The sequence below is a fragment of the Falco peregrinus genome, chromosome 12 (assembly GCF_023634155.1).
Source record: "Falco peregrinus isolate bFalPer1 chromosome 12, bFalPer1.pri, whole genome shotgun sequence".
NCBI classification, from domain to species: domain Eukaryota; kingdom Metazoa; phylum Chordata; class Aves; order Falconiformes; family Falconidae; genus Falco; species Falco peregrinus.
The window spans coordinates 5,058,915-5,075,810 of record NC_073732.1 but is presented as its reverse complement, the minus strand read 5'-3'; the positions used below and the strand labels follow the sequence as shown (position 1 = coordinate 5,075,810).

The 16,896-nt window shown below is 43.4% G+C and overlaps 1 protein-coding gene across 2 annotated transcripts in view; it reads left to right on the top strand.

Annotated features, from left to right (window-relative positions):
- Positions 1-16,896, top strand: part of ARHGEF4 (Rho guanine nucleotide exchange factor 4) — a 228,568-nt gene that overhangs the window by 30,847 nt on the left and 180,825 nt on the right. For both annotated transcript variants that reach the window (XM_027779548.2, XM_027779546.2), the window contains exon 3: positions 268-348. In XM_027779548.2, coding sequence (XP_027635349.2) covers positions 268-348 — 81 coding nt within the window. The remainder of the gene's footprint in view (positions 1-267; positions 349-16,896) is intronic.

Sequence of the window (16,896 nt, the reverse complement as noted above, 5' to 3'; positions counted from 1 at the left end):
ACATAAGGAGACTGCTTTATTGTCACACAAATAATCTTAATTCTGGTGATTCTTAATGTTTGAGAGCTTGACTTTGTAACTGCAGAGATGTTCCTTTAACCCTGTTTTGTACACGTAGTTTTTATGTAACTCAAGAAAGCTTTTTTTGTTTTCCCGTGGGTGGGCAAACTGAAAGCAATAGTACTGGTGACTCCTTGTTCCCTAAAGGTCAAATATATATATATATATCTGTATTTTTTATTTTTTTTCCTTCCTTCCTCTGCACAGGAGTGCCAACAAAGTGCTGTAAGAAGGGCTACTGAAGAAACAGAAATAAGTAGTTCTGGGAAGAGGCAGCTCCACATCCAGGTACAGAGTCACTTCTATTATTTGGGGTTGGGAACATGCTGTCATTCATGGTATAGTCAGAAGGGCTCTTTGTATCTGCAGGGACTGGAACTATCATCTGTGTTCTACCAATTAAAAACAAAGTCTGGCTTCTTTACGTAGGAATATTTGAGCATCACAAGAAAACATTCAGAAAAAGTCTATTTCAACATGGTCTATAACGGGGGTCAGCTTGTAGTTCTTACAGTTGTCTTTAAAGAAATTTCAGCAACATCCTTTAATGGAAAGCTAATTTTATAGCATAATCTTCTACCAAACTCTGACAATACCAAGTATACAATTCTAAGTTCACTTGTTTTTCTTATGTATTATGATATTGAATTATGAAAGGGTTTTAATTATATGTCAGTATAACAAATGTCATATACAGTATAACAGAGTGTAATTTAATGACTCATCTGAAGACAACACAACCTAAAGCTGTTCAGCCCTTCCTAGAATTCTGTCCCATGTATGTACAATAGCTACAGCTCAAAAGCTCATAGCGGTAGTATAAATTTTTTTTTGCAGGATTATGAGCTATGGGGAATTAGTTATTGTTTGATTCTGTCAAGTAATATGAGTTTTCAGAACTCAATCCTGTTTTCATATTAAATGGAGTTGATCTTGAATGTCAGTGTTTCAGACCTTGTACCTGGAGCCCTGTTTGATGCTGGTTTTACCAGTTCAGTTCATTAATTTTCCTGGTATTATGTAGAACTGTTTTATGAAGGTTAATAATGCTCTCAGAGCCCTCAGACCTTTCTATATAATTTGTGTGCCTCTACCGTCACAGGATCTGAGTGTTGTATTCTTTGTGTTTGCTGTTGCATTACGGCAATTCAGGGAGGCACAGTGATCCCTGGAGAAAAGCTGAGGAGTTAGGAGTGTGGATGTCAAGTGCTATATGCAGAGCAGTCTTAGGAATAAATACCCAAGTCCAAGATATAAATCCTCAGAACTTCTGCTCATTTACTGTGCAGCTGGGGTTGCTTGGTTAGTTCCTTCGTTCCTCAGTATATAGTGGAATTTGTAAATTAGACCTTTTTCTGTTCATCTTACCCGAGGTGCTTTGTCTTGCCGATATTTTTATAGATTTGGGCTTTGCATACAGTGAAAGACCCGTCAGGTGATGGTGGTTTCACTTTCTGTACAATAGCTCCATAGTTAGAACACCCAGTCAGGACCCAGGACACCTCTCATTTCTTTCCTCCACATGAGGCTTAAACCCCATGATTCCAATTTTTGGAAGAGTTTTCTTACTCCTCATAGCTTATGTGTTGAGCTGTTTGGTGGTAGGAGGGTTCTTGTGCCTTCCCATTGAAACTGTTCTACTCTACATGGTACAATAAAGGATCAGCTGAAATTAGAAAGATCAAGAGAGAACATTACTCTTCAGGTCTTAAGACTGTGGAGGTGGAAGGGAGGTGCAACAGCTGTGATATGACTTATCTGCTCTGCCTTTTCACATAATTGCTTTACTTAAACTTTTGGTCTAGCGTCTCCCATTTTTCTGCTGCTTTGTTTCTTATTTATTACATCTCCATTCTTCCCAAAATTACAAAGTACCTCAGTTCCCATATCTGTATCTTTCCTGCTTCCTCTAATCTGGCTTTTGTCGGTCTGCTGCCAAAAGGGTAGCATATAAACTGGAGCAAAGCTTCCTGGATATAAGAGACCTACAAGAACATCTTAGGTATTATCCTTCCAACTTGAAATAATGAACGTTACAGCAAACAAAATGCAATGAAAGTGGCAGTGCAGGTGGGACCATAAAAGCATCTGGCCAGTGAAGCTTCTTTCTGCCAGGTTGCCTTCCTTCCCAAGCTTGCCCATGGAGGAGTTCACTGTACACCTTCTCTAAAACACTTCTGATGGGTAAAAAGCTGGCTGGATGGCTGAGCCTGAAGAGTGGTAGTAAATGGAGTTACATCTAGCTGGTGGCCAGTCACACATGGTGTTCCCCAGGGCTCAGTGCCGGGGCAAGTTCTTTTTAATATCTTTATTTACAATCTGGACAAGGGAATCGAGTGCACCCTCAGGAATTTTGCAGATGACACCAAGCTGGGGGAGAGTGTTGATCTGCTGGGGGGCGGGGAGCTGGGCAGGCCGGGCCGAGGGGCCAAGGCCAGCGGGTGAGGGTCGGCAGGGCTCAGCGCTGGGCCCTGCCCGTGGGGCACAGCAGCCCCCGGCAGCGCTACAGGCTGGGGCAGGGGGCTGGGAAGGGCCCGGCGGGACAGGGCCTGGGGGGGCTGGCTGGGCCGGAGCCCCCCGTGTGCCCAGGTGGCCAAGGCGGCCAGCAGTGGCCTGGCTCGTGTCCCAGGCAGTGTGGCCAGCAGGGCCGGGGCAGTGACCGTCCCCCTGCGCTCGGCACCGGTGCGGCCGCCCCTGACTCCTGGGCTCAGGGTTGGGCCCCTCACGGCCAGAGGGACATGGAGGGGCTGGAGCGTGTCCGGAGACGGGAACGGGGCTGGGGAAGGGTCCAGAGCACAAGTGCTGTCAGGGGCGGCTGAGGGAGCTGGGGGGGATCAGCCTGGGGAGGGGGAGGCTCAGGGGGGCCCGTATGGCTCCCTATGGCTGCCTGACAGGGGCTGCAGGCGGGGGGGGGCGGGGGTCGGGCTCTGCTCCCAGGGAACAAGTGACAGGACAAGAGGAAACAGCCTCAGGTTGTGCCAAGGGAGGTTTAATTTGGATATTGGGAAAACTTTCTTCACTGAAAGGATGGTCAGGCATTGGAACAGGCTTCCTAGGAAAATGGTGGAATTGCCATCCCTAGAGGTGTTAAAAAGTGTGTAGGTGCATTAGGGACATGGTTTAGTGATGGACTTGGCAGTGCTGGGTTAATGATTGGACTTGTTGATCTCAAAGATCTTTTCCAACCTAAATGATTCTATAATTCTGTGATTCACTTGTTACAAGTGTTTCTTCTCCAGCTAGAACTGACTCATAAGGCAAATTGCAGTGTTGGGGGACAAGAAGTCAAAGGAATGTATCTGTACTCGTGTGTGGTTCTGTGTGGGATTCATCGGGGGAGGCTTAAGTTGAGAAGAAGCCCAATTTAGAACACAACTAAAATGATAATAAACCTATTCACTTAATTCCAGGTCAGGTTAAGAGGAAAGCTTGCTAACCAATGCGGTCAGTGGCCTGTTTGCCAGCTTATGTCCTTTTCTAGCAAGCACCAATTTAAAGTGATTAATATCCAGTCTCTTCATTTGAGTGAAATTTAAGCAGCATGCAATTTTCTCTGTCAGTTTAACACATGTGAAATATTCTGCCAGACTCTGGAATTTCATGCTGTAGACACATAAATATACCTCCTTCCCTGTGTTCTCCTAACAAGAACATCAGACAACACCCCACACATACTTACCTTTGAAAAGACAGAACGGTAAAACTGGTTTCATAGAGTTCCTGTCTGAGAGAATACCAGTCTTCAAACATCCTGGATATTAAAAGTTTCTGCTTGCTTCCTGGGAAATTAAGTAGTAAAACAAGATTGTATGTATGTGCAATCAGTTATAAAAGGCTTCTAGCTTAAAGTGAGTTACCTACTTATAAACAGTCTTAAAAGTGTGGGCTTTTTCATATAGTGAAGTAATTTCTGTTTTCTTTTAACATGGGAGCTGATGACCCTTTCTTGTTGTAAAGGTATAGCAAGTGTTTGGAAAGATGAGGACCTTAGTGTTTCAGAAGCTGAACAGCTTCAGTTCACTTCCTTTACCAGATCCAGAAGGTGCTGACATACAAGCAAGTTCAGAACTTTCAAACAGCACTGAGAATGCCTTGAGATCAGAAGTACTGGTTATCTCTTACAGCTCATGAATGGAGTAGGAGACTGTTTCTGTTTAAAATCCTAAACATTTTGTGAGTCTTGAGGCCTGCCTGAAAATAGGGGTCCTAAAAGCGAACTGTGAAATGACAGTTGAGATGATCAGCTGCTTGGTATAAATTTAAGACCCTGTCTTTAGTACTCCTGTTCGAAAATTTTGGCTGATACTTATAGTGTCTACAGAATCCTCTTCTCACAAAAGGAAATCGGGTATTAATTCAAACCCACCGTGGTTATTTATGGTTTAACAAAGTTTGGATTCATATGGAAACTGTGCTTTCCTTTATGTTTAGAGCTCCCTAAACAAGCAATTTTTCCTGGGGTAATGCCAATCATCAGTGGAACCTTATATGAAAATTTATGTTTGAAACCATGTCTGATATCCTTATATCCCTTTCATTGATTTGCAGGAAATGGAAGGCTTGGGCTTCAGCAATAGCTCAAGGATGCAATGTGCCACATAGGCTAATGTGATATAGAAAAGGTTGTGGAGGAAATTAAATTGTTTACTGGTTGGATAATAAAAAGCTGTGCTGTGGTTGCTGACATAAAAATGGTTAGGGTATAGAAATGTGTCATAAATACAGCTTTAATGTTCCTCTAGTGTTGCCTTCATTAGAAAATAGGTGTATGGAGTTACTTACTCGGAAATATCATCTAAGAGGGGATGTAGTTGCTTGAAGATTTCAAACAAAATAGCAGGTTTAGAGCAAGGAAAAAGTTGTCCAGAACTAAGCTGGATTTGTTTAATTGAGGAAGGGGTCCTAGTATTACATAATTGGAAGGTATTTAATTTAATGAGAACGAGGACATACGTGTTTTTGTAGGTAGAGGTACAACCTTGGTCAATTTGTGAATCAGAAATCAGTTTTCCCAGTTTGAAAGGGAAGTACCTAGTATTCATTTAATCTTGAATTACTTAGGTCGGATATGTGAAAGCCTTTATTTTCTGCTGTACAGTAGTTCAGCACAATGGTTGGTAGAAGAGTTTTAAGTATTATTATTTTAATAGCTGGCATAGTGTCATCCAGACATGAAGCAGCACACTACTTTCTTGATGTATCAACACCATCCTAGAAAGTGTAAACTGAAGTGAACTTCTATTTGTAGAAAAGATTGTTGGGGTGAGATTTTCCTAAAAAACAGCACATAGCTCAGGTGAGGGGAAAAAGGCAAGAAAATAGTTAACGTTAATTTGCTCTGAAGGGACCATGGCAAATGGAGAATACAGCAAAAAGGAAGTTGGCTTCTTTCCATGACACTCGATGGCTTTCACTGTCCTGGAGCCATGCAACTGGTTTTGTGTGCATGGAGCAGATGGACTATGACAGGCTTAATCTTGTTTTTCTTGATGTTGGTGACTCACCTGAGCTTTAGTACGTGTGATTTGAAGCCCAGTGATTAAACAGCAAGGACTGAAAGGGCATAAGGAATGACATACCCTGTCAGTCAGCGAAGTGCTGTTTCCAGCATGCTTTGGTATATAGCTGACCACCTGAGAAAACCAGCTTTTCTAATTTCGTATCTTCTGCAAGCACATGAATGTCATCTTGGGACCATTTTTAGTCTGTATCATACTTTGTAGGAAAGAACTGGTTTTGTGGCAAGCTGGGAGCATCTGGCAGGCTATTAAGCTAGTAGCTAACCCTTAATGACTCAGAAGAAAACGTTGTGTCCTGCCTTGATTTATTGCTAAATCAGACAATCAAGCTGGCTTTCAGGCCAATTTCTAATGCCAGGCATACACAATGTAAAGATGGGGATACAGTGACATATTCCCAGTTTGAAACAGTTCTATTTCTTGCCTAAACTGCACCTTTTGGGGCAGCATTCTCCCTTATCTCCATCTTCTCTGTTTTTACTGCTGATTGGTAAGAGACTTGTGCAGGTTACTTCTGCAAGATAGGCTTATGCAGTGTATAAGAGCAGAAGTAATGATCAAAGCAGGCTTAGTACTTACAGATGGGTGTGTGCAAGCTTCAACTTGCAAGCACCGTGTTACTGCATAGGCAAAAGCAAGCCAAAATATTTGCATTGTCTTGTACACACACTGTGTAAAATTTGGCCCATTGCTGTAAAAATATTTTAAAACTATTTGTCATGGGTAACTTGGTTGAATTTCTTTTCCTTACGCCTTGAACTCTCAAAGGGATCTAAAACATTCAATAGCAGTGTTTGGCAAAAATAAAATGCAATGGATCTTTTACACTTGGCCCGTTTTGGAACACAGATTTGCCAGATTTTCAGCTTTTTTTCTAACAAAGTGCTGCTGTTCAGAGTTTTTAGCCAGAGAGTCTCCTCACCCATTTTTTTTTCCTGATATTGGTGTCTGGGTTCTTTGGGCTGTGCAGACAGCAGCCTGGCAAATGTGATTCAAGTGAATAATGCTCCACATCTTTGATTTTCTTCATTGCTTAATCATCCAGATCCAGTTTTCCTCTGTGGAGACGTCATAGTGTTTTACTTTTACCTCACTGTCAACTTTTCTCAGATTTTCCATTTCTTCTCATGGAAAGTTGCTATGAGAAGTTCTCAGAATTACAATGCAATTATTGTAGCGCCTTTGGCAAGCCAGAAAATGAAGCGCTTTGTAGGTTGGAAAAGGAAATATTTTTTTAGTTGTTTTTATTGTTCCAAACCCTTTCCCTGGGCTACTCCAGAGTTATTTCAGCACCAGGACTCTGTTCTTGGAAAAGTTATGACACTGTAAATGGACTTCTGTTGTACGTGCACCTTAGTGAAAGTAATCAGTTGGTAAACTTAGCAGGTTACTGTGGTGGTGTTTCTCCCCTGTTATGCTGAAATCCACCATTACTGTAGACTTGCTTACCTCAAAGAACAGAAATGGTAGTTACCCAGTTATGGTATCCCTTTTCAATTCTCCCTCGTTGTTTGTTGGGACATCCTGCCATTTAGGCTCTTCTGGACAGGTTGTTCAGTGTGTTGGTGCAGAACGTAACAGTGAACATAAATTGTATCTTACTCTGTCTTGCCATTAAAGAGTGAGCAAAGAGTTGGAGTCCTGTAATATCTGAAAGAAAGAATCAATGTTTCTGGTCCTCTAGGTGTAGTAATTGTCTCCATTCAAGGTGGTGAGGAAAGCTTTAGAAACTTTCAGATTTTGCAGGGGAGGTTAAAATTTTAAGTAGCCAGGTTTGTAGCTGTATATTGTGTACGTATATCCATTAGTGAACATCCTGTTTTCTGGCAATTGCAGCTGCTAGGGCAAGATTTTATCTCTCTTAAAGTCAGTGTGACAAGGCTGGGTATTTGGCCAGTGACTGGGATGTCACTTGTGGTGTATGTGAAAAATTGCTATCCAAAATATTTGATGCATGGATCTAAAAAGATTTTACTGTGAATAAACATAGATAGGTACTTATGATAGATAGGTTTTATGATCACCCAAACTGTTTCTCTTCACCCAAACTTAAAAATATTTTATCAAACTGAAAATAATCTACATAAAGCTCAACAATGCAAATAACTGGAAAGGCAGTGAATGCCAGCCACGAGTCAGGAATGTAATTTTGTCTATTGCTTTGTGCTTGGCATACAACAAGAGATATTTGTTGAACTTTAGCAGGCAGAATTAAGAATACAATTGCAAGGCCTTATGATCTGAATAAAATGCAAATGACAATAAAAGAAGACAAAACTAACAAAATTCCTATGCTGAAAAAGCTGAGTATATAGACACTGGATGACAGGCGGTCTGGGGCAACTCCATACTCAGCATACAGCTTAGTAGTTTAGGATTGTGTGATGGTTTTGGCAGTGTGATGAACGTGCTGTTCTGAAATCTGAGCAGGAATGGATATATGTTTTCAGGTGACTGTGCTTGTCTAAGTTCTATCCATAAATATGCAGAGATGCTTCCATGAGCTTGTAGTTTATAATGTACCTGGAGGCATTACATGGTCAGTGCATGCCTCTCCATATTAACTCTTGGGTCTAGCAGCAGGTAGGAAGCAGGCCTTTCCTGAACTCGTGGGGACTCCTGAGTAAAGCCTTGTCTGTCATCAGAGAGCATGACCTGCATGAGGAAGGAGTGGTTACCCGTAACTCGTGCTACCTCTGGAAAGCTGCACACCCTCAACCTTCAAAGGTATGGAGAACTGTGAAGTATCACAAGACTTTGCAGGACTTCTATTAGTTCTTGCTGGCTGTTTGAACTGGGACTATGTGAAGAACTTCAATTTACTTTGGAAAACATTTCTGTTCCTTACTGTTTCCCAGAGTGGAGAAAGGCCAAAAGCTAAAATTAGGAGGGTAACTAGATCAAAGCTGTACTTTGCTGCTTATAGTATGGAGACTAGGCTAATGGTCTTTGCTTCTGGGCAGAAGTTGGCAACTATATGTGTCTCTGTTCCTTCCACAGGGATAGCTGGCCCACAGCAACAACTTGTAGCTTGTTTTGATTTGTACATGTCCTGGATTTTCTTAGCCTCCTTGAAAACTAGACCTGTGTAGAACCAGATCAAGATCCCCAGGCTGTGCCTTTTGCAGACCATTCAAAGGGCCTGTATGCATTGCAGCTGCAATAGGGATTGGCTATATATGGTAGCTTTATCATACCTGGAATAAATAACAGCTTATTTAAAAGGAAGTGCAGCTGCCTGATATCATTCAGAGTTTCCCAGTGGACTTGTACGGGTTGTGCTGAAATGCATGTACTCTCATCTCTATCATTATTGCAACACCAGCGTAGCCAGGTAAACAGTGCAAGTCTACTGGCATATAAAGCAGACCAGTACTATAAAGACTGAGCAGAGGCCTGAGATTTGATTTGGTTGACACTGATTTGGTAACAGATCTGCTCAGTTTTTTTAAGATTCTGATCAGTGTCTAAGGTTGAATTGTTAGGTATTAGCTTAATAGATACAAGCTGCAGTCAGCACAATCCTTGGAATACAAATATATGACAGTGACTTAGAACAGCTCAAAGATAAATAGCATGAGGTTTTGGTGCCTGTGCCAGATATCCCAACAGATGGTGTAGTGCGGTATCAGTTCTGCAGCTGTGACTTGTCCAGCTTAACCCACTAACAGACCTTTATTTTTGTTTCATTAATTTGCTCTTGCATACAGAACTGAGGAAATGATGGCTACAGGAGCAAGCTAGGCTACTAGCTTGTGAACTTCACCTTCCCTTCTTGCTGCATATTGTCATTCAAGCCTGCAGCAGATTATCTTCTTCCAGCTGCAGTCTTCCTTTCTCAGTCATTTGCACTGAGCACAGTGCGTTATAGTTCTGTGACGTGAACTGGTGAGGGTTGCTTGAGACTGTTCTCCTGCCTGACGAGGTCAGGATTCTAATACTCGAGTTAATGTGATTTGGGGGGCTTTTGACACCTGCTTGTGGAGGTGTTGCTGTTTGCCATCTGTGCTTCGACTCAAATACCAGGTGATTACTTGCATAACCACTGGTAGTATGTTGCCAGAAGGAGTTAATGCTAGTAACTGTGTCTTTAACTCTTGCCAGGTGTCATGCCATGCTAAGAAAGAGATGCATACTTTCTTATTTTTATCTGATACTTTCTCACCTTTATTGAACTATTTGTGCCTGGGGAGTGGGTTTTCCAGTGGTGGGTAAATACCAGTGCCAACCAACAAGTATGCAGCTAAGAGGTGGGGTGTGCCCAGTCCTCAGATATCCAGCTAGTTCTGTAGAAGGGTGGAAACTAGAAGCAGGGGGTTTGAACATGTCACTTGGATTCTCTGTCAATAGGACAAACTGTTGAGTTCTTGCCTATAAAGCAAACTGATTGTAAGATAAGATTTTAAAGATATTTGTGAAAAAATGGCCTACTCAAAAGAGCGAAATCTAACATGGAGAAGTGAAAACTGGAAAGTCCAGGAAAGCATATAGATGATACAACACTGCAGAAAAAAACACATGTTAAGAGGGCAGAGACAGTGAATGGGTGTTGAAGATAGTATAGGAAATGTATGCCGTGATTTCCTGGAAGAAGGAACGAGATCAACGAGGCTGGAAGCAGGAAAGCAAGTTAGTCATCGTTCTGTATTAAAGGAATACAGAGGAATATTGTTTCTTATATCTGTGTGCTTACAGGACTTTGGACTGTGCTTACAGGCTCAAAGGCTTGATCTGCATTTAATATTTTCCAGTGTAAAGTGTAGCAGTATATGACAATAATGGCATACTTTGCCTATTGCTATACAATCTATTGTGTATTGTATAGCTATTTTCTATGTATGCAGAATCTAATTACTTGTGCTACAAGTGAAAGCATACTATTGCTAACAACACCTTAGTTGAAAACATGTTGGTTAACAAGAACCGCATTTATATGTTAATCAAAGGAATAATTGTACCAAGAGTACAAGTCCTTTCATTTTTTTTCTCAGTTTTGAAGTAGTTCTTGACTGAGGAACTGGCCCCATCTCAAATAACTAACCTCATGATGTCACCTGCTTGGGAAGAAAGCTCTAGACATTCTCACCCCCCAGTGATCAGCTGTGGGATCTCATCAGAGAGGGACACCGCAGTCTGTGGGAATTTCTCTGTTGTGTGTGCATTGTCTATTCCTGGAATGCTTTCCAAAGAGCTTTTCCTACACACAAACCTCTCCATAAAGTACTGTGCCTCTGCCACACACATTAAACTTTCTGGATTAGAAATCTGAATGTCATGAGCCCTTGAAATAGTATCATTGTCCTAACCAGATTCTATCACCTAATTAAAGACTATTGTCTTATTCCCTGTCTTAATGGATCTCCCCAGAGGCCTGCTTTGGTTGGTTCCAGAAGAGTCAGGCCCTCAAAGTAGGACAAGGACTCTGACCTGAAGGTGATATTTTAATATCCTTGATATTGGCTTTTTTATTTTGTCTTTCATCAGGTTGATAATACCTAGTGCTGGTTTATGTCACTTTCTGTCCATGCACCTAATGGTTTAACACTGTAGCTTTAGCACTTCAGGTATCACTGCATCTCAGCTTACCGTAGGTGCCAGCATTTTCTCTGTACTTGGGGCTGATTGAAAGACATAAAAATGGATTTTATGTCCAGTATATGGTACATTGAGAGTGATGGCTTGGATTCTCATTTTGCACCACAGTACTATTTCCAACTAGGCAGAGGTTTTAATGGCAGAGTTGCATCTGAGATAATGGTTATAACTTTGAGACAGTTGTCATGAGTTTCTGAATAACTTTAAGAATAAAAATAGTTGAACTCTGCTTCATTATGCCCTGTCATTTTCATTACCTGCATGGGGTAGCACTCTGCCATCCACCTCCCATGGAGATTGTGGAGAACAGTAGATCAAGAAGCCAGTCATTCTGCTTCTAACTGGCTTACTACTAGCAGGACTTCTGTACAAGCACAGGAAAAAAAAATTGCAGAAGCCTACTTCTGCACTGCATTGAAGTTTCCATTTGTCTGGGGTTTACTGAGCATATTTGAGGGCAGAGTTTAGTTTGGGACCTCAGTACTCCCATTCTGGCCTTTCTCTGGACCCAGTAAATTCTTTCTAGAAATGCTGATTGGAATACATTTTGCTGGCTTTATTAGGGTCAGAGGCAACTATTACACACTTGGTTTTTAGCTTTTTACTGCAGAGGATTTTTAAATGAACATGAATAAGATATTTTCTAAACACACAGCAAGAGCTTCCTGTTGGAGTAGGCTACCAGGCATCTAATTCTATGTCACTTGTGCTTCTAGTTGTATTGAGTTTGTGTGGCAAGGTTTTGGTATGAGGGAGGGCTACAGAGGTGGCCTCTGTGAGAAGCTGCTGGAAGCTTCCCCTGTGACCAACAGAGCCAATGCCAGCCGGCTGCAAGACAGTTCTGCCACTGGCCAAGGCCGAGCCAATTAGCAACATTGGTAGAGCCTCCTTGATAACATATTTAAGAAGGGGAGGGGGGGGGGGGAAACCCTGTGCAACACATTGCAGCTGCAGAGAGGAGTGAGACTATGTGAGAGCAACAGCCCTGCAGACCCCCATGTCAGAGCAGGAGGGCAGGAGGTGCTCCAGGTGCCAGGGCAGAGGTTCCCCTGCAGCCTGTGGTGAAGCCCATGGTGAGGCAGGCTGTCCCCCCCTGCAGCCCGTGGAGGTTAACGGGGGAGCAGGTATCCCCCTGCAGCCCGTGGAGGTTAATGGGGGAGCAGGTATCCCCCTGCAGCCCGTGGAGGTTAACGGGGGAGCAGGTATCCCCCTGCAGCCCGTGGAGGTTAATGGGGGAGCAGGTATTCCCCTGCAGCCCGTGGAGGTTAACGGGGGAGCAGGTATCCCCCTGCAGCCCGTGGAGGTTAACGGGGGAGCAGGTATCCCCCTGCAGCCCGTGGAGGTTAACGGGGGAGCAGGTATCCCCCTGCAGCCCGTGGAGGTTAACGGGGGGAGCAGGTATCCCCCTGCAGCCCGTGGAGGTTAACGGGGGGAGCAGGTATCCCCCTGCAGCCCGTGGAGGACCTCATGCCTGAAGGAGGCTGTGATCCCATGGGAAGCCCATGCCGGTGCAGGCTTCTTGCAGGACCAGTGGCTCCATGGATAGAGATGCCTACACAAGAGCAGGTTTGCTGGCAGGACTCGTGACCCCTTGGGGGACCCGGGCTGGAGCAGTCTGTTCCTAAGGTCTGCACCCTGTGGGAGGGACCCACACTGGAGCAGTTCATGAAAAACTGCAGCCCATGGGAAGGACTCGCTCTGGAGAAGTCCATGGAGAACTGTCTCCCACGGGAGGGTCCCATGCTGGAGCAGGGGAAGAGTGTGAGGAGTCCTCCCACTACAGAAGAAGGAGCGGTGGAGACATGTAATGAACTGACTATAACCACTGTTCCCTCGTCCCTCTGTGCTGCTGCAGGGGAGGAGGCAGAGAAATTTGGAGTGAAGTTAAGCCTGGGAAAAAGGGAGGGGTGTTTTTTAGGTTTTGGTTTTATTTCTTATTATCCTACTCTGATTCAAATGGGAATAAATGAAAGTAATTTCCCCAGGCTGAGTCTCTTTTGCCTGTGATGGTAAATTGCTGAGTGATCTCCCTGTCCTTATCTTGACCCATGAGCTTTTCTGTTATATTTTCTGTCCCCTGTCTGGTTGAGGAGGGGAGTGATGGAGCAGCTTTGGTGGACACCTGGCATCCAGCCAGGGTCAATCCACCACACTAGTTTAGAAGAGAACTTTGGCGATCTAATCAGCTCTGAATTAATTTTGCAAGATTCATAGCAAGGCTGCTGTGTCTCACAGTCCGGGGTCAGTCTTGAGTGGAGGTGTCAAACTGCAGTAAAAATATCTTTATCTGCCTGTGGGTAGGGGAAGTGTCTGAGGAAGTCACTGAGTAAGAAGTGACAGCAGTGGCATTTCTTCTCCTTGTGGCAGCACCAGCAAGTCCCCATACATACTTTGACAGAAATCAGTGCTGGTGCCATTATTGACCAAATTCCTTGCAAGTTTGATCCACGGCTTTTGCTACTCAGATTTTGTTTATTATGTTTCTTTAGAAGCTCATATTTAAAACCAGCTTGTAAACTGTCCTGTCATGTAAGGCATAGCCTGAGAAGTTCTAACTTAGTTGCTGTTTACTGATGTCTGGAAGCAATGGGATTTTGCTGGGCAATGGTGGACAGTGTTGGTGCATGGAGACCTCTGGCTTAGCAGCACAAATGTTTACCCAGCTGAGAGCCGAGGCTGTGGTAAAGCTCAGAAATACCTATCTCAGCTCCCAAAGGTACAGTTTCCCATTATACGCCCAGAATCTCCTACCTTCTATGAAGACAGAAAATTTAAATATTTTGATTACAGGAGGGAAATTCAGAAAGATTTGAAGAGTACTTGAACGAACATGTTGGGCTGCATCAAGAGGTGTATTTTTATGATAATGGTAATCAAATGAACTGCCTAAAGGCAAATAAGCAATTACACTGGAGATGAAAGTGTCTGACATGATCATTCAGAAATTAGAATACCTGTTTTGTCACTTAAGTCATCTTGCTCAGGCTGTTAGTGATGGCTGCCTGCAGTATGTCCCTTACTGCCCAGGTCAGGGTGACAGCTTAAAAGTCTTCATTGTTGGAGCTTTTTGTTTCAAACTATGAGAGCCTGGGGATATAAATTAAGGTTCTGCTGAGCCATATTCAATGCCTTTTTTGATAGAGGATGGTTATGTCTTTACTGACATGAAAAAATGAAGTCTCTGGGCTTCGTACTCTAAGGGGAAGACAATATTGGGCAAAATTGTTGTTCCTTGGAGGAATCTTACAGAAGCATATGATACTCTCAGAAGGGGCAGAAAGGCAACCTTTGACCTTTGCAGCCATAAAGCTGGAATGACATCAACACGTATTCTAACATTTAGTTGGTTTGAAAGCCAACATGATAAAATCTATATAATACCCAATTACGTTAAACTAACCCAGGTGAATGCTACATGAAGTAGTCAAAGAATTGAAATCATGGGAAGAAAAGCCTTCCACCAGTACAGTAGTGGAGTTCCAGTGCCAATTGTTTGCCTTTAGAAAATCCTAGTCTCAGTGCTCTGCAAGGTTTTGGTACCTAACTTTAAACAGATGCTTTGGTCCAGGCACCCCATAGTACCTAATCTGCTGAAGGCCATGTCAGTTTAAACGGTATTTTTTTTACTGTGGTGGCAAAAGGCAAAATGGATATTTTGTTCTATGAGTCAGTGACAGTTTCCAGCTGCTGTTCTTTAAAAAGCAGAAAAGACTTGTAGATTTATATAGTGGACCAGTAGGAAAAGTGCCAACAGTGGATGGCCCTGGACACTTCAGGGATAACAGCTCTATGCTTGTACCAAAGATGATAAATCCTCATTGACCAAATGAAACCTCAGAATCATATGCTGAAAAAATGTTCACCACAGTTTTGCAAGTGAAATTTCTGTTAACTGATAAACTCACTCTGAAAATGGACTTGGTAATAGTAAACTCCTGGGAACCCGTTGTTTGCTTTTAAGGGGAGGGGGGGAAAACTGTGAAAGGTTAGCTATGAAGAAACCCCAGTCTGCTGGCAGTAGGCTGATGTTCTAGATGCAAAATTTTGGGCATCAGAAAGCTTTTAATAGATTTGCTAATCAAAGTTACTGTCAGAGACTTCTTTATTAGATGTAAGGTAAAGGGGGGAGATCTTTTAGATGTTTGCAGATATCATAAGACAAATTAATTCAGGTTACAGATTCTCTTTAATGCCATTAGGTCTGTTTGTAGTTGTCCTCTGCGGTGGATTGATGTTGGCTGGCTGCCAGACGCCCACCCAGTTGCTCTCTCACTCCCCCCCCTCAAGAGAACCGGGAGAAAATAAGATGAAAAAGCTCATGGATTGAGGAAGACACTTACCAATTACTGTTATGGGCAAAACAGACGTAATTTTAGAAAAATTAATGGGCAAAACAGGTGCAATTTTAGAAAAATTAATCTATTACCTATGAGAAACAAAGACAACAGCTGAAATGCCTTCCCTCCACTTCTCCTCTTTTCCCCCCAGGGTCGAAGTTCACTCCTTCATTCCCAACGCCTCCACCTCTCCCCTGGCTGGTGGAAGGGGATTGAGGGGTTGCAGTCAGCCAGCAACAGTCCCTCTCTGCTCTTCCTTCCTCCTCACACTCCTCCTCCCTGCTCCCGTGTGGGTCCTTCCCACAGGCTGCGGTTCCTTTAGGACAAACCTGCTGCAGCGTGGGCTCCCCTGGGACCGCAGGGGAGCCTGCCCAGGCCCTGGCGACACCTCCTGCTGTGACCCTGCTGCCCACAGGGCTGGCTCTCACACCTTGTCCCTCACCCCTTGCTGTTGGGTGGCCTTTGGCCCTTTCTTAAGCACTCTGTCATGGGGGTCCTCCAGCTCCTCTGAGAGACCCAGCCATGCCCTGCCCTGGGACCACTGGAACCTGCTGTGCCTGGTACGGGGCAGCCCCAGCCGCTCCTCATCAAGAAGGTGCAGCCCTGCAGCCAGCTGCCATGCACGGGCACCTGATACAACCTGTGTTTTTCAGGAACGTAAAAGGGCTTATGTAGCTCTGTAATCATATGTTATGATGCATACTCACAAAGGCCTGATTTCTAGAAAGTTTCTTGTAAATTTTACAAAGTTTTGGACAGCAGAGCTCCATTAATAGTAGTGTTGTCTTTAAGGAATTGCAGGATTACAGGAATACTCTGCAATTTGCCCATCCTATGTGGTGAAGTAAAACAGTCCAAGAAATGTACCAATCTGAAGAAAAGATCTCAGCTGATTTACAGAAAAGGAACATCCTTATTTCCAGCCCACAAACAAGTAAAGCAGGGAAGAACAGCATGAGTGATAGGCAATTGAGCTTTAACCTTCATTTCAGAAAAGATAAGCAACTGAAAGGGGAGTCGGTTTCTTAGGGCAACCCCCCTGGCTAGCAGCAATGACCTGCTTCTGGCATGTTGTTCACAACACAGGCACTTCTGTAGATATTAGAAATACTGGTAGATAAAAATTGGGCAGCAAAAATCTGGCTTTTCATATGCATAGATTGATTCTTATTAAAACCCCCTTAATTCATATGTGAATAAATCTTTATCTTCCTTTTCACTTGTGAAAGATAAATACCAAGGCACCTCAGAGCTGGAGTCATCTTAGTGGGCATTTCCTTCTGCCCAAAGAGTCTGAAGTCAGGGCCTGGGCAAAGAATGCTTCAGCTGAACCTTGTGTCCATTGAGTCAGTACCAGGAGAGGCATGGAGGAAGTATAAGTCTAC